We start from the raw sequence: 23075 nt of genomic DNA on the forward strand, positions 1-23075 counted from the left end.
ATATATATATATATATATATATATATATATATAACTCAATTGACTTCACCTGCTTGGCAAGCTCATTATTGTGTACATCAGGGGTGTCCACAGTGCAAATCCTTCAATATTGGCCAACGGCTTAGAAAAATTAGAGTCTTCTAGACATGAAATAACACCCCTACAGTCATATTTACACTTGTATTACTAAATATAGTCGGCATAATAACAGTAAATAAGCCATTTAAGACAAAATAAGACTCACGTTGTCGTGTATGTTGCTGTAAGTCCCGACGGTAGCCAAGTGAGGAAGTGACCTCGGCGATTCAGAGATGAGTTTTAGCCTGCCGTCGGTTACGGCCGCAACAGTAGCTCCTGTTAGGCATTATTGTACCTGTTAATTACAGTAACATTACTGACACCTAATGATCATCACATAGTTTATATTTGAAAATTCTCAATTTAGGCATAAAATACGTAACATTTGCTGTTTTTTATTATTAATAATAAGCTGAATTCAACTACAAAAGAGCATTAAATTTGCAGCATAAAGTAGCGAGGGTATTGAACTACACAGTATTGCTTTTAGCATCTTTAATGTACAAAAGGGTCCCCCGTGTTACATTTTTCTCTATGTGGTCCTTGCTGGAAAAGGTTTGGACACCCCTGATGTATCTATATCAATATATCATGTTTACTATCTTATTTGATGTCGTATTTTACAAAACTGATTTGTTTTTTGCTGAGAAATACTGGCTTATCCTGGTCGTCAGCCATGTTTTTTGCTCACATCTGACTGATATGTTTGGTGTTCAGACCCCGTAAGCTGCATGTGGGATATGTCCGACTTCCCAGCCGTCCTGAACGTAGCATCGGTCTACCGTAAGCGACAGCAACTCTTCATTGTCAACACCAGGTAGCTGGGGTCAAGGGTCAAATTGGGTTCCTTTGAAATGGACCTTTCATGCCACACTGTGTGCTACAACACGGTTTGAAATGAGGGAGGCGATGTCACATTTTTGGAGGGGGTCAAAACTCAGCAATGTTTTGGCTGTGACGGCACAGTTTTGTTTTTATGACAAGCGCCAGTAAACTGTCTTGTGTTTTAACAGCGACATGGAATGCCTCAGTGATTGTTAGACAAATCCAGCTTTAGCTTAGCTCTTATTGCTAATGCTATAGGAAGACGTGCTAGTGCTAGATGTGTGATGTGCAGCAAGGCTTAGCTTGCGTTTATCTCTAAAATCTGCTTTCTTCCTGGTAACAGAGGAGAAGATTCTGGTGGACACAACACCGGCCTCAGCTGTTCTGAGATGATGCTGCGGGGACCCGCGTTTGCTTAATTGCACTTTCATTAGATTCACGGCGGGAAGTCTTAAAATAAAACGTGGGGCTGGCGCGTAGCACTGTTGTCTCAACAGCACACAGATTGTGCTGTGTTTACATCTCGGCAGCCGAGCGCGGCACGCAGACGAGTAGACAGGTGCTCGGCAGATTGGGTGACGACAATTCTTGAGAAACCCCACCAGGGAGCCCACCGGAATCATACGGCTATTCACGTCGGGCCAGAAATAGAGGCATTAACTTGCCACATGCGATAAACACAAAGGCGCAAGCTGCAGCAGGGTTGTCGGAAATTGGAATGGAAATTCCCTTACATCGTGTCTGGCTGCGTGGCATGCCGGTGTGGTGGCGGAGTGGACGACTTTCATGGTGCAAACACGCGTCACAACATATCCGAAACTCGCCTGCACTTGGCACCAGAAAGAAAGGATTTGTAGTTAAGTGCTCAGTGACCCCCGTGCCCTCCCTGACCCCCCGGCCCCCCTCCCCAAAGGCGTTAAATTAGACCGACAGATGGCGTGATTCCACATGTGGCTCTCCTTCAAGGATCAAACAGGTCCGGTTGCACCTGCAGCTCCAGCTGGCGGTTGAACAGCTCGATGTCTTTGTTGGCCTCAGCCACGTACTCCTTGATGAACTCGTCCATGTCTGTAGGGAGCCACGTCAAGGAGGCAACACATGCATGGACTCCAACAGGCGAGGGAGCGCATACACGGCACCACATGCATCCGTGCACATCCTCTATGGTTGCCGCTAACATGCTATCAACACGGCGGCTAGTCAAGATTGCACACGCTGTCTTTTTGCCTGTTTCATGGCTACAGCCACAAAACTTTTGCAGAACATTTGCAGCATCCACAGTCGTCAAACAAGGTACACGTCTTATAAGGACGCCTCATAAGGCTTACGTGACTTCACTGCCAGCAGCACGTTTTTTAGATCAAACGGCATATTATCATTTATTGCTTCTGTGACGGGGTTTTTTTTTTCTTCTGATGATCATCTCTGATCACGCTGGTGGGTATGCTGGAGCCTATCCCAGCTGACTGTGGGCAAGAGGTGGGGTGCACCCTGGACTGGGCTTCCCAGACATACGAGTTGGGAGTTGAAACCAGTTTAGCAGCTCGCATTTTCCCATGGGCTATTGGCCACCAGTCCAGGGTGTACCCCGCCTCTCGCCCAAAGACAGCTGGGATATGCTCCAGCACCCCCCCCCCCCCCCCATGCGCGCGACCCTCGTGAGGATAAGCTGTAGAAATTGAATGAATAAATGAATGTTGGTAGTTAGATGTTAGCTGAGGTAACGATGACATGATGTGGTCGGAGAAGGATACTGGGATGACTGTTTCTTTTCTCTCCAAAGATGTCCACATATTGATAACCGTTGTAGAAGAATCCTGGTGGCAGTGGGTCCAAGTGTCTGCTCATCTGCATGAACACGGAAGAAGTAATACGTTTCAGGCTCTCTTAACCACAAAAACAAAGAAACATTTCTAAAATGTTGTGTCTCTGCCAGATAAAGGGAAAGAGGATCCACAGCTTGACCACATTAACGCAAAATGGCTGCAGTCAAATTGTTCAAATTTGAAAGGATTGTAAATGTTTTATACTTTTATTAACAATTAAAAAGGATCATAGGTCTCTATGTGACTAAACACGATCACTGTGACATGTTTAGTCACAAGGGAAACGCCTATAAAAAGTCATTAGCTAGACCAAAGAAAAGCCAGCCCCTGATTGGTTTGAAGGCTTTGAAGGCTTCATTGGGTGCCTCAAAGCTCGCTATATGACTAGCTGCCACTACATCGTGGAGAAAACTATACAACAAATGCATCAAGAAGGAAATGGGTCAGTTTTTCTCATACCTACTGTTGCTGACAGTTGTCCTCTGTTTGAATATCATTTCATCAAGCTTTTTCTAACATTCCAATAAGTAAAACGAGTACTTGTATGATTTGTGCTGATATTGGCCAACATCAGCTGATAGTCAAGGCTGTAATATCAGTATCGTAGGATAATGGTGATACGTCGTATGTGTTATAAGTCCTATAACTGGACTGTGTCCTTGAACTGGACACAGCAAAAGACTAAAAAATGCTCACGTGAATGTTCTTGATTTCTTGCGGTGAAAGAGTTGCTTCAGTTTTTTGAGGCTTCTTGGTCTGTCTCTGTGTGCACATACAACACGGTGTTTACCTTGTAGCTATACATATTTATTGACATACGGTATTTTCATGCTCATCTGCATTTAGAATAAAAATGCATGTAAAATTGTCATTTGGATGCAGAGTGCATAATGTCAACACATAATGTACATGCTTATAACAGCATACCTGCTTGGTGCACAGCCTGAGCCAGTCCTTGAGTCCGTCCTCAGCCAGGCTGACCCCATCAAAGACCAGGAAGCACGGCGAATCGTTCCTTTGAACGCCCGCTTGAATCAAGGGGTCGACGCTCTGCTCCGGGATGATGATGAGGTTACCGGTCACAGTGTTGTAGCTCACCTCCATCACATGCTGAGAGTCTAGAGGCCCCACACAAGGAAAGATGGATGCAGCTCAACGGCAAAAACAAAAAAAGTTCACACCCGGAGAGACACCTGCCGCCCTTGAGGTGTTAATGTCCCGACACCCGTATGACCCCCGTGATCCCAAAATGGCTCAAAGGCCTCACATGTGGTGCAAACATTGTAACACCGGGAAGAATATGTGATGTGATCATTTTTTAGATACCGGTGCCTAATCTGTACTTTGGAATCAGTTTTGGTGCCCGAACCAGTACCTACAAATGTTGTCCTAAAACAATGCCTAAAACAAAGAAGGGAATAGTCATTGAAATACTTCAAAAATATGAATACAATTATAACCAAGTTAGAAATGTATCAATATGAAACCAAATCCTCAACATACATGTTGGTAATTCTCCTAAAATAGAATGCAACGCAACTTGTGATTTTGGCACAATGTATGTATGAAATACTTCAAAAATATGAATACAATTATAACCAAGTTAGAAATGTATCAATATGAAACCAAATCCTCAACATACATGTTGGTAATTCTCCTAAAATAGAATGCAACGCAACTTGTGATTTTGGCACAATGTATGTAAATGTAAACTTAGAGGTGTAAATTTTTAGTTCCCCAAGAAATAAAATGACAAAACAAACAGACAGATAGTATGTTATTAATGTGCAAGAGATATACAGCTATATTTCCAGCAGCAAAATTGTGGAAATAGGAGCAGGAACAGGCATAATGTAGAGCGGAAAAGTGGCAATGCTAATTTAGCTTTAGCATATTGGATTGGGTTTAGCCTAAAAATGATCAAAATCACCCCTCCACGTTCTAGGTTTTTCAAATACGCAGCCCACGGTGGAAAACATTGGACACCCCCGATTCCGTAAATAGTAAACAGTCATATAAACAAAGGGAAAAAAACCTACCAGAAAACCTGACTTTTCCAGAAAGATTGTAGACATTCCCTCGGAAGGGGCTCGGCCTCAGTGATGCCTTGAGAGCTACAGAGGAGACAGCGCTGAGTGTTGTATGATAAAGAGTAAGTATTTATTGCAATACATATCATATAAAAGCACAATTATGGAGTTGCTACCACTGAGGCAGCACTTGGCAGAGGGCGCCAACAATTACAGCTCTTTGGCACGGTGGTCCTTCCCATATTTGGATGGAAACCCAGCTTATGTAATCACTGTGGACTCTGCCAGCCCGTATCTAAAGCTTCAAGAGGAATAAAAAGAGTAGGGCAGGGGAGCCTTTCTTTCCATCTTACCTTTACAGCGGACCAGAAATAGAGGCCTCTCAAGAGGCCGGCTGAAAGCCACGCGATGCTGGCCGAGGACCAGAGACCCAGAGCCAGACAGGAAGCGCCCTGTGCACCTGCAACAAAGACCAGGAGCATGTTACGTGGATGGCGAGGAGACAAATGTTGTGCTATATTTTGTCTTTGGACGGAGGCTTGTTTACTCTTCGAGCTGCCCGCAGGAAAAGAGCCAAGCGAGGTTGTCTGGTTTGCTGGTAAAAGTGGAAAATACTCAAGAGTGCAGATTATCTACTAAAAAGTCCAGGCTGGTGCCAGAGACACCAAGGGTATTATCCGGGGAGAGACATGGGGGGAGGTTGGTGAACACCGAGGCAAGAAGAGCGGATGGAGCAGGTCCAGCCAAGGAATGGAGGGCCCAGTGTGTACATGGCAACTGTGCTGCGTGGCCAACAGCTTGTTACTGGGCTGCGAGGAGGCAGCTGCTGATAGAACACAAGATGCCCGGAGGGCTTTACAGCAATCAGCACCGCTGCGGCCAAGCGACAATTACACCATGGGGGGGGCACACCGAAGCCAGAATCAATGGAAGTGTTTGGCTTGGTGGCCACAAGTTTAACTGAGGACGTGAGTAAGGTAGGATGTAAAAGTGAATGTACGGGAGAAGAAAGGAAGGATGTCGTACAAGAGCATAACCAGTATGTAGAGGAGGATGAATACAAAGGTGAGGACATAGTCGGGGAATACGCAGGAAACGGTATGGCTGGAAGATGGCATCGAGAAGCTCATTAGGAGGACATGCAGGTGTTCATTCAGGAAGACATGTGGGGGGCTTTTCTAGGAAATGTATTGGAGGATGTAGGAAATATCTGAGGACAAGGGCATCCAAAGTGCAGCCTGAGGGCCATCAGTACCCGAAAATCATGTTTCATTGGCCTAAATAAAAACATAAAAACAGGCCTGTCCTAACAAGAAAAGCAAAGCAAAGTTGACATACATTTTCTGTACTGAAAATCCCACCTATTTGGAGGTCAGCATTCACAGCCCCACATATTTGTGTTTTTAATGAGTAACCGTAGATTCTACTCCGAGTTTCCCCTGGATGACTGTGCTTCCCACCTTCTCCATAAGGGAGACCTCAGCCAGCCTACAGAGAAAACTCATTTCAGCTGCTTATATCCTGTCCTTTTGGTCACAGGCTAGAGCGTTATGATATCATTTTACAATTTAAAACGCCTTTAATAAGTGTATGATATATTATGGGTTTTAGAGCACAAGTGTCAAACTCCACCACATCAATTTATGTGGCCCACGAAAACCTGGGAATAATGTGTGTAAATAAGGCATCTTCCTTGCTAAATGTATTTGAATTTTGACAGGAAGATGGCATAGAGTGTCCAAAATACACAATTTTATGTGCGTATCCATTGTTGGTGGTCAAACAGACTATGGGACAGCTTCTTTCCCAAAGCCATGACTGCAGTGAACAATCATAAATGAACATTACTTATTTTTGCACTACTAAAACACCTCACTGTTACGTACAATAAGCTTCAAATTGTGCAATACTGGACTTATGTGCAGTAAGATTCATTCATTCAAGTGAAACTCAGGTACAATATGTGCAATACTACATTTTGGTTCATGCAATTATACACATGGTTACTGTATAGATTATTGTTTTGACTGATTTTACATTTTGTTACTGCATAGGTTATTGTTTTGATGTACATATACATATTTACACTTATTTTGAACAGCACCTGCCACTTTTATATTTATATTGTTATTCCTCGTTTTATTTTTATCCTTTCCATATTCTTATTTTTACTTTCGACAAAATGCACTGTGGAGTTGCACTCAAATTTCTTTGTATGCAATGCAATGACAATAAAGGCGATTCTGATTCATCTTGGAGATCTTGATCACACGATTTTAAAACCACCATTTGATTGTTCAGGATGAGACCCTAGCTGGAAACCTTTGGGAGACCCCCCAGTCTAAGAAGATGTGGTAGCACACAAGAGATGGCTCTCACCAGCCTGGGTAGAGGACATAACGTGCTCTCAGCATCTGAGGTCCATTGAAGCTGCTCTCAGACAAAATTAGCTTGACGTCTTCATTCCTGTTGCAAGCATTACAAAATGTGACATCAGATAGCATCTCCATGACAACAGCAGGATGATACTTGTGCTTTTTAAACATTGATACTTTCAAGCACATACTGCTTATTCAAATGTCATTGTTCAGGTATCTCCATAATGCCAATAAGGACTATAATATCTATCAATTAATTGACCAATGTGAAGGTCTCCTGTTGGGGTCCTACCTGGTGACCGCTCCCCTCGCTGCCAGGACGAAGGCTGCGCTGGGGTTGGCGGTGCGTACCAACTGCTGAATGTGCTGCACCAGGGGGTGCGTCTGCTCTGCCGCAGGCCCGGTGAACACCACCACACTTACGATACCTACAAATAAAAGAAACTATCCTCAATTGCATATTTTTATACACACGCAAAGTATTTGGAACATCCCTTCCAGGATTCTTTGTGGCAGACTTCAACACGTCCAGTGTTGTGACAAATTGAAAGTAACTTACATATCAATTGCCAACTGTTTGGCTGCCTCAGTTTGAAAGACACATCCGGGGCCCCTTTGTGACCCTTTTGGGAGTGTTCATGCAGACGGTATTATATTGTTAAGCGGGACACAAAGCAAGTGGGACTTACCTTGGCTACACTGCTCCAACAGTTTAGGAAAGGCAAACCTGAAGGGAAAGAGAAGAAAACACTGAGGGTAGGTTCTTTTGTCTTCTGCTGGCGCCCAAGACCAGCACGTTGATGTGCACGTGCAGGACTTCACAAAACCGGTCACAGTTGCTAATTCATTCAAGTAACATAAGTATACTTATGTTCGAATATAGGAATCAGACTACATCCCAAAAGATGTGCAAGATGGTGAGCTGCGGCTTCACTGTAACGTCTTTGGGTGATGTCACGGTCCCTGAATTTAACTGAAGCAAAGGATCAGTCATTTATCTTCCCCGTCCTGATGTAATGAAGTGTCCGTATCCATGACAAAGAATGGATCATGGCTGACTGATAAGCTTGAAGGGGGGCTCACACATGTGGCTTTGGTGGATTAGGGAGCTATGTTGAGGGAGGTGACAGACGGGTCAGAACCAAGATGGGCTAAACACACCCAATTAGCAACACAACTGGGGCCCGCTGACCACTACACAATCTCTGGCAACAAATAGTCACGAGGTGGGGGTGGGGGGGGCTGACTCGTGGAAGATGACGCCTGAAATAGAAAAGTCCATGTGGACCACCTGTCAAAGGGCGGGTCCACAACCTCCTGGAAAACATCAACATTAACAAGCTAAAGATATTCCTGATGCGGACGTGTCTCTATACCAGTGCAGTACCAGCACGGTGGAAAAAGAGTCCATTAACCGGAGTGGTGCACCGTGTGTGAAAGCCTAAAGCCTAAAGACTAAAGCCTGTGACCAAAAAAGGAGATTGAATGTAAGGCTGATCCCCAAGCCTCCAGTTTGAACGGCTAAAAACATCACGTGACCTCCTCCTGGAAACCTCCAGGAACTTATCCACATCCACCTTGTCAGTCATCATCTGAGCTGTTCTTTGAGGGAATCCTCTATTCCAAGCTATTATACTACTTTTCTTTTGCCTTATTAAGGATTACGTAACAGGGCCAGAGCACTAAGCCATTAAAACCGCTCTGTTTTAGTATATTACTGCTCAGTAAAGCTACATCTAACATGCCAAAAATCACACCAAATTTGGCAAGCGCATGCATCCGGTCGGGAATTGACAGATTTTGAAAGTGCCCAGTAATTGATAAACCTGACATTAGCTTCAGAGAGTGAAATTAAATCTGACAGGCGTGTCTATCATAGCACAAAGGAACATAATTATGTATGTTGCAGCAATCTCATTTATTCATTTCATTCTATTTATTACTATTATTATGTACTGTGTAAAACCTAGGCACAACATCAAATTAAAACCAACAAAATGAATACAGACCCGCCATCCACTAGTATGAGCCTATAGAGAAGATGATAATGTCATTGTCCTTCAGGCTGCACTTTGGACACCCCCTCATATATACTTTACATTTTTCATTTCTTGGGATGTTGATGCCTGAAAGGATCTCCAGTTTACTTTAATGTGACACCAAGTCAAGCAGTATAAAAAAATAGTGTCACATGTTCTAAAGGTGTCGTGGAGAGATTCTAGAGCTGAGCTTCACATGTCACCTGTGCTCCATGCAGGAGGCCAGTGGATCAACGCAGGCAGTAACAGCGCCGATGGTAAAATAGGCCTGGACAACAGGATCCGGGTGGAAAAGCACAGCCCGAACAACATCTAGAACATCTATGTATCTGTGGGAGTAGATTGCAATGTTAGAATCCTCGGCCAAAATAATCCCAACCAAGCATTAATATTTGTCAAAGGCAGAATCTCTGTACTGCATCTCTTGAAAGTGGAGTTTTCCTACCCAGGTGAGAGCACCAACAGGCGCCACTTGCCTCCCAGGGTCCTCTTATGGTTCTCTGAGAAGTCAGATAAAAAGTCCTGCAGGTGAGAGGCTGAGAAGACGTCGCAGGGGTCAGCAGCCGGTGGATACACCAACCACCTGCAGGCACCAGGAGATCTTTATTATTCTTGTGTGTGTGTGATATTTTAATGTCCTAAGAGTGATGAAACATAGAACCATGTATGCAAAATGAGACCTGGATGCACACTTTTCCCCTCACCATGCACTCCTATTTCCCTACCTTCCGTATTCTCTGTTCAGCCGGACCAGGAAGTCGCAGAGCGTCTCCTTGTGGCTTCCTGGTAGCCCGCTGATAACAGTGATGACAACCTTTTCCCCCAAAAAACTTGACAAGGTCAGCTTCAAAATGCACAATGTCGTTTTCACCTTCTTGCAATCTCAGAAGCCTACCTTGGTGTCTCCCTGGCTGCTGGAGTTCCTGCTCAGCTTTGCGGAAGGGAAGAGTGCCCCCAGGTGGTCAAACAGTATAGGCTCCTCGTCGATGCTGCTCAGGGAAAAGTGTTGCAGGAACCTGCAAAAGGAGCATTAAGACCTTCAGAAACTGTACAGAATAAATGATTGTTATTGTGATGCCAGTACGAACATGTCCTGCTCTGGCTGATGTGAGTGTAATGTCTTCAGGGTGCCTCTGCGTTTGGCCACTGGGGGCTCCTGACCATCATGCAGCTGTTGCAGCCTACTGTGCCTGAGAGAGACATTTACAATCATACACAGCTGAGAATTATGCGAGTCTTGACTAAATCAACTTGACGACTTGATGAAGAGATCCAATCTGTTGTTGCTGTGGCATGATATTGGATGACTGATTTCATGGTCAAAAGTGAATCATACATGCTTTTGTGACTCCACGTCAGCTGGTCCTGGTCCACCGAGTGCACGGTGAGTCCAGATTCAGCACTTGGCCACTCTAGCAAAACCTACATAGAGAGTAGACGTGTGACACATGAAATGATGAAACTCCAAGATGGTGAAGGGCTCACCTTGGAGTAGAAGCACCTGCAACCCTTTGACTTGGGCTGAAGGGCAAAGACCAGGCACTGGTCGGGGCTGTGGAGGGGGAAGGGCAGGTGAGGGAGCAGGCTGGCCTTGTAGTCCACAAAGAGGGACAACACCGCACTAGGGTCCTGTTCGAAGGGATAATATTTGAAACTTTTATCGGGATAACCAACTCAAGATAAGTCACATGACGGCAGCGTACCGGGTCATAGAACCGAATGGTACTGATGTGTTCCTGGGAGATAGTGATGCTTCCGTACTGAGAATGGACAAACAGAAGCCCGCCAGAGAAGAAGCTGATTTTACCTATCATCGAAATGAATCGAAATGAAAACACATAAAACAGTCACATGATTAAAAGATGGCTGATATCTTTGTGAGTATGCATACTTACCGTCTTCAGGGGCTGAAAGATGGCTGCTGGACAATATGTACGCTGGGTCTGCTATGGTTAAAGCAAATCCCAGACAAGAGTCTTCCTCATTCTGTCCAAACACAACACACACACATTATATCAACGTGTAGAAATTCACTTCAATAGGTACACCAGTACGATGGAATAGGCTGGATCAAAACTTCTCCCTCCTAATTGGATTGTGTGGGTGTTTTATTGACGTGGTATGCAGTGTACAGCTCTGACGTCACCTTCGTAAGTTGCTGGGCCAGTTCAGACTGCTTGACATCAGGTTCCATCTACATCAAACACAACATTTCACTAATACGACCTCAGCTAACTTCTACCCACAGTCATTCTAAACGTCCGCATTCATTTGAGTAGCGCCCATACGTACCATCCAGCAGGCGTACCGAGGCACGTTTGCAGTAAGGATGGTGCAGCAGCTGTCTGAGGACACCGTGCCGTCTGCAAGAGATGGAGCGCACTTGACAGGTGAAGCCACAACAAGCAGAGAGAACCCCAAAATATCAACAAGTCGTACCTTTGTGTTGAATGTTGATGCTGGATTCTAGGAAGGCTTCAGAGAAGACCACAGAGCCGAGGTTGTCCCCACCCCCCTGCAGGTCTGGGATGTTGCAGACTGTCATGGAGGCCTGAGGTAAAAAGGAGGTGTATGTACACAAAGACCATAAACTTACTAAATTACATGAAGCCTTTACAAAGCATCACAAACAACGTGTATGTTTATGTACGACCAACTAATGGGAATTACGATCCTCATCACCAAAAGCCTATCAGACCAAGCAGGGGTAAGGCACTGTTGATGCACTGCACTGCTGACAGGATGTCGTACAGCGCTGCGCTGCTTTTGCACTACTGTCCTGGATAATGCACACGGTGTTTCTACTATTGGAACCGTATTTCCCCTGACAGCACACGCAAAAGCGAGCAATACAGTTACTGTAAATCCGATCGAAAGGACACTTACGTTTTTTATGACAAAGCGGCTTGCAGCATCGGTCAGAGGTAGGAGCCTAAAACAGAGAAAAAGTAATGTTTAACTTTTCTAGCGCATCTCTAAGCTGACTGGATGCTGAAGACCCACCGCCCCTGCTTATTGGCTGCCTGAATGATGAATTCACATCTGGATCTGCGTGAATACAGAATCACACAAACATATAAGCGCTACCTGTTCCATTTTTAAATAAACGTTTAGAGTCGAAAGAAAAATATTTCCTTACTTGAGAAGACTACAGTATGCACTTAAATCCAAAGAGTCCAAAGTGGCCAAGAAGGTGTGTTCTGCTACATCTTTAGCCTGATTATAACATTACAACAACGTTAACTGTTTATGTGCCGCACGTGAAGGAGAGAGGATAAAACCACAGTGGTTCTTCTCACCTTGGTGGCACTGGAAGTTCTGGTGAAGCATTTGATTCCTGCAAGAACGGCTTGAACAGCAGCTGAGTAAATGCCGGACAACAGCCTGAAAGTGACAAGTAATTAAGTCTTCATTTTTCACAAATATACTCTGTTCAGAAAAAAAACAAGTAAAAACTTACAAGACTTGGGTTTTCTTTGGCTTTGTGTGATAACTCCCTGCGGATGACACATACATGAAAATATAGCGCTATTATGCTTCTCTAGTCTGATTTTTTATCTCCAAGCTGTGTTAATCATGAACAGTTGAAAATTGGTTAGCGTACACGCTGGTGTATGTCTAAGCTAGCAGGAGGCTTTGGTGGGGGAGCGGTAAATTATGTTGTTATGATGACGTTTTTATGGTTGCATCGATGACTCCCGAATTTTCCCCATTCATCCGTTCACGGGTAGTGAAATGTGACTCTGGTGTAAAGCGGGGGATCAACTGTAAGGTCAAATCATATCCAATGGCCTCACCAAGGTACGGCGTGTGTGTGGTTCCAAAGAAATAGGTCCGACAGCAGGCTAACGCTCCTCTGGGGGCAACACATTGCAAAATCTGAGGATGGAAAGAGTATGCATTGATCAGTAAAAATCCTCAGAAATTAAAAAAACTGAAAAAAACATCCTTAATGACATGAATTCTTTTCTGGCATGCTTTTAATGAGAGGGAACTGCAGCATGTTGGAACCTGTCCTGTTCCAGATGACACCACCAGGTGGTGCTGCAGGACCAGAACTAACTTGACGTCTCATACAGTAAAATGTGCCATCATGGCTGCATGGCCAATGTGCGGATGCCGCTGTGCTGCTTCCTACCATGTGTCGGGCTGCACCACCTGCAGGTCCTGTGCTGCGAACTTGATGACTCTCAGACGGAAAGTTGAAGGAATAACTGTCCATGTCTTCTGAGGACGAGTGTGCACCAAACAAAACGAAGGGCTGCCTCTCTTTACTGGAAATGAAACAAGTGTTCTGTTAACATCCGAACTGCAACAGTTTTATTTACTATTGCAGGAAAATTACTTTTTGTCTGTGATGTTGCTTGAGATGAGTCCATGGGAGTAATACAGACGGAAGGCCTGAAAAGTAAAGCACTTTGAGGACTACTGCATGGAAACGGCATATATAAGAACTCTATTTGTTTTATAGCGCGTCGGCTTGCCTCTCCTGCCTGCGCCTCAGACAATTCCAAAATGGACAGATGACTCTCCAGGTCCATGCTGGAGAAGAAGCTGCTCCACTGCCTCTCAAAGCTGCTCAAATCCTGAAAGCGGCAACAGCGTAGGAGAAGTCATCACATTGGGACATGATTATCATACTGAGCACAGGATTCAGGATGCCTAGTAACTCTGGTGAAAGGTTGTGTCAATATATTTTTTCCTGCTTTCATGACAGCGGTTCAACCAGACCTGGGCCAGCAGCTGGTCCAGAGACACAGAGTCCAGTCGGCTGTAAAGCTGCCACAGTTGCTCGCTCATGTCCGACAACTGAGGAAAACAGGAAGTGGTTGTTAAAGCGGAGGAGAAAGTGTGAAATGAAATAAAAAATACAAATAAAAACCCCATCTCACCTTGTACTTCAGGGTGAAAAAGCTTCCTCCACCAATGCCCTCCAGGGCGAAGGCTTGGATAAGGGGCCACTTTTCCACCATGAAGATATCAAACTTTTGCACATGTCCTGGAAGTCAAATAACGGCAGTATAATTAACGATGTACATTGAAGTGAATGTTAAATCAAGTAATCTCTACCAAGGGAGCTGTAGGGGACACCGATGCGATGGCAGTCTTGCACCATTGTGACAAAACTGGAGATTTTGAACTCCTCTGCCGCCTCTTCATCTTGGTACTGCGTGAGGAAGACACAAGTGGGGACACAACGTGAAGTCACACCGCTGATAGAGACTGCTAAGCCCGTAAGAAGAAATACACTGAAATCTTCTAAAGGTGCTGTAATAACATGTCTCCATTGGACATAATGTAAACAGAATTCATCTGTTCCAGGGTCAAACTGTAGATTGTATAAAGCCTTCATTAAGTGTTGGGGTTTAAAGTAGCATTTAAGCAGCATTATAACAATCTTAGCTACCATACAAGTGCATAAAGACGTTAACGGCTGCATGATAAAACAATGCAAAACTCAACCTCAATTTCAGTCATGCAGTAGAGGTGCAGGTTCCTCCAGTGAGACAAATAAGGCAGCAGGTAGTTAAAGTTGACTGGGTTGCAGTAGAGGTGAACACACTCGGCCTTGATCAGTAGGATGACGTCTGTAAAGAAGACCAGAAGAATTTACAGAGTTACTTAACAGAAAGAAAGCAAAAGATTCGATAGACTCACCATCCAGCATTTCTTCTGAGAACCCCTCCAGGGAATGTTCCATGTTGATTGGACTTCTTCCGTAGAGGCCATAGAAGAGGTATTTTGCCAGCTCTGTGCAGCCCTCATTGTACCGGCTGTCAATTCCTGAGAAACAACATCCATACGCAATATATGTCAAATGATCATAATCCATAGAGAAATGATGTTCCACAGAACATGGTTCTCCTCACCAAGAGAGCACAGGATGCCATCAGAACTGGAAGTATCTCCATCGCTCAGCAGAGACTGAACCTGACGCAGGCGGCAGCAACTAGAGGCATAAAATGTATAAAATTAAGAATTTAAGGAGTGGTTCTCTTTTTTGTTTCGTTTCATTATTGTATTTTGTGTTAGTCATGTGTTCTGTGTACAGTGTGAGTGACTTTGGAGTTAATTTAACTATTGGCAATGTTCTAACTTACCTGACCTCCTGCATTGTCATTCCAGAGGATGATTTACTTGCAATCAAGCGTCTTAATGAAGTACTAAAACCAAGTACAAGCGAATTGTTATGTGATAACACGGCGGTTGTTGTGCTGGTTCAAGCTAACCATAGCAACGCTTGTTGAAGCGTAAACTAACCGATTCCCGACTCCCGTAGGAACCGTGTACGCCACTTTCATGATTGTTGTTTTAGGTTTACACCGATTAGGCGGCAAGTAAGACAGTGAGCAGCTTTGATGTTAACAGAAACAACAACAGTAAATTTGACAGGCTGGAGATGGACAGATGTGCTTCTTAGCATGCTAGCAAAGATGGCAGAAATACAACATTAACGGTACCTGACAGCTGGGGTCACTCCAGGGTATTTCCCAGTAGCTCGTCTAATCCCGGCCATGGTTCGGTATCGTCTCGGTGTGGCAGGGAGATGTTTTATATCCTTAAAATCTCGCTTTTCCCAGGCCAGAGAGCTAGCTGCATCTTCTCCATCACCACCGAGATCGTCCACACTAGCATAGCAACGGGGCGAACCATTACAAACTGAGGAGGGGTAACATGAATATTTAGGTCAACTTGGATTCCACGCACACACACATAATAAATATTGTATGTTTCGGCGACATAGTCTATTTTAAAATGTTGTTTATGTCAGAAAACCGTCCACAAAGTTTAATATATCTGATTTCACCCCCCTCCTCTCTGTGTTTTAACGCTATGGTCGTGTCCTGTTTGGGGTCTTTTGACAGCTGTACAACACAGCCGCATTATGGTGCAATCCCTGTGCAATAACACACATAAGGACGCATAGTTGTGCATGCGCAAACCTTATTTTTTCCCTTTAACTTACATGGTTTAAAACTCTCATCGCATGATTAATATAAATGATATCAGACATTGTGATTCTCACACCATAAACATACACTATACAGTATACAGTACTATATTGTACTATTCCTTCCTTAATCATCCTGCACATTCTGACAAAATAAAGTTTTTAGCGTCGTGCGAGCATGCAGACGTGGATTTGATACACATCTTGCATATTCCAGGAGTGTTGGAATGCAGTTCCTTGAGAAAAACAATGCAGGTGGCACAATACTTGTTGATGTCAGGAATGTTATTCTAATGTTGCTTGTTGCAGAGCAGAGCAACCAGTCATTTGTCTTGTTTATGAAAGCCTGCACCTTGCCAGAGACATGTCTTGCAGTAAGTGGAACTTTTTGTGCATCAACAGGATATATATGTATATATGTATATTTGTATGTATTATAAATGACTTCTTTGCACTCTTGTTTAGCAGACATGAAGCAGGCCATGGTGGTCATCTCCACAGAAGAGGAATGGTCCTCTCTGGTGTCTTTGCTGGAGGAAAATGTTACAGATAAAGACCAACAATCGAATACAGAGGAACATGTCTATAACTTGGTGCTGGATGACCGCTTGATCAGCCTCCACTATGCAGATTTAAAAGCAGACATGACGGAGGAGAACATCAGCCAAGTGATGAATGCTTGCTTCACATCTTGCAAAGACGGAATCAGCACATTCCTGCTGTTGGTTCAAGGTGGGCGTTACACAACAAAACAAATGCGACTGTTGGAGATAGTTCAGGCACATTTTGGAGCCGAGGCGTACAAGTACCTGGTGATTGTCTCTCTGGAAGACGGCCAAGCGGTGACCATGCTGGATGACACCCTCTTGGAGCTAATAAACACGTGCGATGGACGCTACTGCACAATGACCTCGACCTCTGCCAGGGACAAAGCCAGCGCGCTGGTCAGCATGGTGGACTACATGCTGGCCGCGACTGGTTCCACGGGCTACAGCCACAGCATGCTGGCCGACGCTAAGAAACGCAGCACAGAGGACACGGCGATGCGCATGCTGAAGCAGAAGGTGCAGGAAGCTGAGGAGAAGGTGCGGGCCTTCCAGCAGTTGGTCGTCCACAAGGAGGAGAGACGAGCCAAAGAGGTGGAGGAGCTGAGGGAGAAGCACGACGAGGAAAGACGCAAGGAGGCTGCAGAAAGGAGGCGGCACGAGGCAAAGAAGGAGAGCCTGGAGGAGGCTGTGGTCAGCCATACAGCAATACTGCACCTCCAGGCCAGGCCAGAGGATGGTGGGTACCATTAGTAGCAGAAGGACTTGTCGACCTATTGTTGTTTTGTCATGTTTCAACTGCTTTCTTCCATAGTCTGGGTATAGGTTTACTACTGTATTTGAAGGTTTCCTCCATAGTCCTCACAAAAGTACTTTCAATGTCTCTCAGCGGAAACAACAATATTAGCATTGAGCTCTCATGCTCCACTCCAGTCCAGTAGGAGTCATGCACATTAAAAAGTGGGTGTAAAAGTAGCGTGCTTTGACAACACATGGTCATTTCTTCCAGTTGTTGCCAGCAGAGCGGCAAAAATAACATTCTTGTCATAGTCTGGACTCCCCTGAATGCTTCAGTTGCTATATATAAATTGTTAGTTAGCTCAGTGGTTTGCAAAAGCTATATATAACTTGTTAGTTAGCTTGCTGGTTTGCATAAGCTATATACAACTTGTTAGTTAGCTAGGTGGTTTGCATAAGCTATATATAACTTGTTAGTTAGCTAGGTGGTTTGCATAAGCTATATATAACTTGTTAGTTAGCTAGGTGGTTTGCATAAGCTATATACAACTTGTTAGTTAGCTAGGTGGTTTGCATAAGCTATATATAACTTGTTAGTTAGCTTGCTGGTTTGCATAAGCTATATACAACTTGTTAGTTAGCTAGGTGGTTTGCATAAGCTATATATAAATTGTTAGTTAGCTCAGTGGTTTGCAAAAGCTATATATAACTTGTTAGTTGGCTGGGTGGTTTGCATAAGCAATATATACCTATATTGTTTATATTTGCCTTTACAGATCACGTACCACTATAGGATAGTCTGTGGTTAATTGAATATTGGAGTATGCACTCCAAAGTTGACAAAGACCAAACAGAAAAACCCTCAATTAACGACCCGGATCTGCACCAACTTTGAAGGACGTAATAACCAGTTGTTTTGTCTCGTCTTTTAGAGGATGACACAAACAAGATGTCCGTCGTCCTGCTGGGTCTGTCCGGTTGTGGCAAGACATCAGCTCTCAATCTCATCTTGCAGCGAGCAGGCAACCAGTACCCCAGTGCCGAGTCCACTGACGAGGACCCCCACCCCACCCTTGTCTGTGAGAGGAGGGAGGTTTGCACGGCGGGGAAGAAGCTTATCCTGGTGGACACCCCCGAGCTGTGGGATGAGGACGGCACGGAGAACCTGGAGCAGGTGAAGGACTGTCTGGCTCTGGCGCTGCCGGGACCCCACATCTACCTGCTGGTCCTCCAGGTGGGCCGCTTCACTCAGGGTGAGAGCGAAATGCTGACCTACCTGCAGAGGATCTTTGGAAGGGACGCCGTCGAGCACTGCATGGTGCTGTTTGTGCACATGAACCAAGGCCCGCAGCGGTCTCAGAGGATCCACGACTATGTGGCAGGGGCCCACACAACGCTGCATGAGCTCGTCCGGAGGTGCGGCAGCCGCTACTACGAGCTGAGCCTGGCCAAGACCCACAATGGTCTGAGCTACCCTCAGGTCAGACAGCTGCTGTCAGGCGTCAACAAGCTTGTGGCGTCCCACGGAGGACGAGCACATGCCGTGAAGAGGTTCGCTGCTCAAGAGCTCCAGGGAAGGAAGACAACGATTGAGGACAAGAAGAACAACGGCTGGGAGGCCAACTTCCTGCTTAAAGATGCTTAATGCCAATCATCCATCATGTGCTGTATCTTATTGGATTGCTTGGACTTGACCAGGGTGTCCAAACTCTGTTGGGGGCCACTTTGATCGACGCATATTAACCTAAAGCATTATTTTTATTTGTGGGAAAACCTGCCATGTTGTGCTCATAAACGCCATAATCAGGCTGCTTATTAGTAGAAAAACCATCCCACTTCAGCTTGCTTGAGGAGGTTTTCTTTACTTGCAGTGAATCGGCTTAATATTTACACTCTTACTCACGGTGCATCCAAAATAACACAACAGGTAACAGGAAGTTACCAAACATGACTTTGTGTTTTGTTTTGAATGTAGAGTATATTAGTGTGTGAATGTGTATTCCGATCCCTGTACAGTCTGTGTGTGTTTTCACATGTGCTACTTGGTATTTTTGGTTGCACCGTGAGTGAGGGAGGTGTTTGCTTTGACCACCCGTGAATGGCGTACTCAGTGTGACTTTAGTTTAATTTTATTTTTGGAAAATGTTATGGTCCACTATGTAAATAATGTGCCACGATTCACAAATGACCCCCAGGCCGGACTTTGGAGACCACGATACTATACGGTATACTGTAAATGAACCAAAGTGCAAATTAAAGCATTGAGAAGACACAGTGAAAGATGTGATAACATGTAGTAATCCAAGTGTTTGGTGAGACACACAAGCACCAGATACCTGCAACAACAGGCTTTTATTGCAGGTTTGAATCATCCCACAACAGATACAATAACGTCTAATAAAAGTCCCTAATAAAAACACACCAAGCTGAAACTCAACTCCGTAGCCCTGACATCATGTCCGTCCCACCACTCCTATGGATCACATTTATATAGCAACACACCAGAGTCTTATTTATGTTGTTATTATGTTTACTATATTGGATAATAAGAGTGTAAATGTGACTATAGGGGTGTTATTTTATGTCTGGAGGGCTCTAATAATGGACAAACAAACATTTAGAGGGTTGTAAAAAAGGTTTTCTATGCTCTAACTATGAAGATATTCAATTTATAAATAAAAAATATGACTTTGTGAATGTGATTAACCGCGATAAACAAGGGATTACTGTTTAGGTTTGGTGCTACAGTTGAAGGTCAAAGTGACAAGTAGATGACAGGCTTGTGACCTTATGAGCGAGGAGGAAGGAAATATCCCCGAGGTGAACCTTAAGCGTCGCTCTGAAGGCCCATGATGCCGTCTATCCACTGGGTGTAGTGTGAGATGATGGTGTAGATCCCCGGCTTCTTCAGTTGGCCGCACTTCTTCCCTCCGTTGGACGTGATGCCCACCGCCACGCCGTTGTAGAGCAGCGGACCGCCAGAGTCTCCCTAAAAGAGAAAGACGGGTTTAATATTGAGGTTGTGATTCAGGGATGGGCTGATGGGATAAATGGGCTGCTGGTGACATAAAAACACATAACAGGAAAAACGAAATAAAACTAAAACAAAATAAACTAAAACAAACTAAATAATAATGTAAATATTGCAATACAACACAAACTGATGGCAGGTGAATGGAATGAGGTTCCACAGGGTGGCTAAGGCACTGCACGTTTGTTTTCATGTGCTGGACTGACTTTCAAAGCATGTTGACATATTTATCTCCAACAATCAGCTTCTGATTGTGATGATGCCTCCTACGCTGCTGCCATTACTGTTCCTTTGTCGTCCTTTGTCGACATTTTGTTCCATTTCTTTAAGCACGGCAGTTAATATTGGAGGGACTTGTTGTGATATATTACTCAAATAAAGATTTCATCCTGGAAATCACTACATTGCAACGTCTAATTCCTGCTGTACTGTGTACTGATTTGACCTTTGACTTCTACCTCAGTCAACTTAGGGTGACGACTAACTGAAAACTCAAAAATGCCAACCATTGTGTCTAAAGAACAGGCAGTCCTTGTGTTGACTTCTCGTGTTCTGATATTTCACAGTCGTATACAGTATGTACTTCATTGAATCATTATTATTATTACAGTGGTGCGTGACCCAAAACCATCGGACAGCCAAACAGCATGTCTAAAACTAGTCTAGTGTTTGCCTGCTGACTCCAAATGGATCGCGGTTCTTTTACAGTTCAGACACTATAGACAGATTCCAGTCAGGAAATCCTTAAATCGTCTTTATAGTGTGTGAGTGTTTTATTTGTTCATAGTATACAACGCAGAGTGTCCAAAACTGTCTGCTGACTCTGAATGGATCGCAGTTCTTTTACAGTTGGGACACTATAGACAGATTCCAGCCAGGGAATCCTTAAATCGTCTTTATAGTGGGTGAGTGTTTTATTTGTTCATAGTATACAACACAGAGTGTCCAAAACTGTCTGTTTTTCTGCTGACTCCAAATGGGTCGCGGTTCTTTTACAATTGGGAAACGATAGACAGATTCCGGTCAGGAAATCCTTAAATCATCTTTATAGTCTGTGAGTGTTTTATTTGTTCATAGTATACAACGCAGAGTGTCCAAAGCTGTCTGACTGTCTGCTGACTCCGAATGAATTGCGGTTCTTTTACAATTGGGCCACTATAGACAGATTCAGGCCAGGGAATCCTTAAATCGTCTTTATAGTGTGTGAGTGTTTTATTTGTTCATAGTATACAACGCAGAGTGTCCAAAACGTTCTATTGACTCTGAATGGATCACGGTTCTTTTACAATTGGCACACTATAGACAGATTCCGGCCAGGGAATCCTTAAATCGTCTTTATAGTGTGTGAGTGTTTTATTTGTTCGTAGTATACGACGCACACAGAACGATGAACGACTCTGTATCTGTCTCCAACAGAACATTGATGGTAAAGGTGAGAAACTTGCATGTCGACCTCCTGTATCTTGCCAGTCTAGCTTGATGTTAGTCCACCGGAAAAGCATCAACTCACATCACAGGTGTCCTCCTTCTTGTGCGGCTGGTCACAAGGTTCCTCGCAAACCTTGTGAGCACAGATCATGTTGGCGGTGAACTTCCTGCCAAAGTAGTCACTGCGTCTGCAGCGTGCCGGGTTCATCACTTCCACCACCACCTCCTTCAACTTGTCCGGCCGGGAGCCCAGATTGTCCAGGGACCCCCAGCCGGCCGTGTCCACCTCGGCATCCGTGTCGGGGTTGCCGGAGTCCTCTCGCAGGAACGCCACGGCTTTGACAGCGTCCGAGGCGTTGAACGGCCGATCCAACTGCGAGGATCACAAAAAGACAAAGGTTATGTTGTCTGACAAAGACACGGCAGCCGACTGAGTTTGCTTACTTTAATGAGAGCGATGTCGTTGTCGTAATTGGACGAGTCGAACTGAGCGTGATTGTGGAGCTCCATAATGTCAAACGTCTGCTTGGTGTCTTCACCTTGACTCAGAGAGTGAACACCAAGGACCACTTTTCTGCCGTTTGCCCTGTCAGAGTAATACACCTGGAGCTTTACTGACCAAATCTGTCCTTTCCTAGGACATATCCTGTTTTCCCATCTTGTCTAGGCCATCCTGAGGTTTTGATAAAGTGTTGAAATTGCCCCAACGCTATATTTTCCAGTGTTTTGAGTGTCTCACATATGAGGAGTCCTCACCCTGTGGGAAGGCAGTGCACCGCCGTCATCACCCACCGATCGCCGACCACAAAACCTCCGCATTCGTGCTTCATGCTGTCGCCTTCGACCACCTGGATAGACGCCATGTAGGGCCGAGAGTGGGGTGCCGCCTCCCTGCCCCCGATGATGCCCTCCCCTGAGGGGGGCCACAACAGGACATGGCACTTCGATAAATCATGTCATGCATCCAGTGGATCTAAAAGTACAAGTCAAAGTGAGCCTCACCTTTGGAGAAGAAGGCAAAAACCAAGAGAGAAACAACCATGAGCTTTTTCTCTGACACCATGATGGCGTTTCAACCAAAAAGTCAAAGCTGGGGGCTTTTAAAGGGATTCAGCCTTAAGGGCAGGAAGTGGGAGTAGATCCTCTTGTCCCTTTCCTGGAATACAACAAAAAAACAGGAAAGCACAAGATGTTATTCCGACACT

The 23075-nt window shown here is 44.6% G+C and overlaps 3 protein-coding genes across 6 annotated transcripts; 1 reads left to right on the plus strand and 2 right to left on the minus strand.

The window, feature by feature from the left end:
* dnaaf9 (dynein axonemal assembly factor 9) lies at positions 1 to 16010 on the minus strand. 3 transcript variants are annotated; one of them, XM_058077854.1, is made up of 37 exons: positions 15638 to 16009; positions 15047 to 15126; positions 14835 to 14960; positions 14640 to 14764; positions 14247 to 14343; positions 14069 to 14175; positions 13908 to 13985; positions 13661 to 13762; positions 13522 to 13577; positions 13315 to 13450; positions 12974 to 13055; positions 12637 to 12673; positions 12476 to 12560; positions 12316 to 12392; positions 12180 to 12224; positions 12063 to 12108; positions 11616 to 11727; positions 11469 to 11539; positions 11323 to 11370; positions 11072 to 11162; positions 10880 to 10983; positions 10662 to 10805; positions 10513 to 10598; positions 10265 to 10366; positions 10072 to 10192; positions 9902 to 9990; positions 9622 to 9759; positions 9380 to 9505; positions 7827 to 7864; positions 7430 to 7565; positions 7139 to 7225; positions 5113 to 5219; positions 4769 to 4843; positions 3657 to 3847; positions 3426 to 3491; positions 2658 to 2751; positions 1 to 1971 (listed from the first exon to the last, which is right to left on the minus strand). In XM_058077854.1, the coding sequence occupies exons 1-37, from the start codon at positions 15691 to 15693 to the stop codon at positions 1865 to 1867; spliced, it is 3468 nt and encodes a 1155-aa protein (XP_057933837.1). In that variant the 5' UTR covers positions 15694 to 16009; the 3' UTR covers positions 1 to 1864. The 3 variants fall into 3 exon arrangements, with proteins under 3 accessions (XP_057933837.1, XP_057933838.1, XP_057933840.1); XM_058077855.1 differs by lacking the exon at positions 3426 to 3491 and having other exon boundaries at positions 15638 to 16010; XM_058077857.1 differs by lacking the exons at positions 7139 to 7225; positions 7430 to 7565; positions 7827 to 7864.
* Positions 15525 to 20836, plus strand: LOC131132328 (uncharacterized). Of its 2 annotated transcripts, XM_058077859.1 has the most exons (4): positions 15563 to 15633; positions 16438 to 16502; positions 16597 to 17412; positions 18344 to 20836. In XM_058077859.1, the coding sequence occupies exons 2-4, from the start codon at positions 16493 to 16495 to the stop codon at positions 19054 to 19056; spliced, it is 1539 nt and encodes a 512-aa protein (XP_057933842.1). In that variant the 5' UTR covers positions 15563 to 15633; positions 16438 to 16492; the 3' UTR covers positions 19057 to 20836. The 2 variants fall into 2 exon arrangements, with proteins under 2 accessions (XP_057933841.1, XP_057933842.1); XM_058077858.1 differs by having other exon boundaries at positions 15525 to 16502; positions 16594 to 17412.
* Positions 19704 to 23026, minus strand: cfd (complement factor D (adipsin)). The gene is made up of 5 exons (XM_058077860.1): positions 22873 to 23026; positions 22627 to 22783; positions 22315 to 22456; positions 21953 to 22243; positions 19704 to 20400 (listed from the first exon to the last, which is right to left on the minus strand). Exons 1-5 carry the CDS (start codon positions 22931 to 22933, stop codon positions 20239 to 20241), a joined length of 813 nt encoding a protein of 270 aa, XP_057933843.1. The 5' UTR covers positions 22934 to 23026; the 3' UTR covers positions 19704 to 20238.
* Positions 23027 to 23075: the final 49 nt, after the last annotated feature.

Source organism: Doryrhamphus excisus, chromosome 7 (genome assembly GCF_030265055.1).
Source record: "Doryrhamphus excisus isolate RoL2022-K1 chromosome 7, RoL_Dexc_1.0, whole genome shotgun sequence".
Classification (NCBI taxonomy): Eukaryota; Metazoa; Chordata; class Actinopteri; order Syngnathiformes; family Syngnathidae; genus Doryrhamphus; species Doryrhamphus excisus.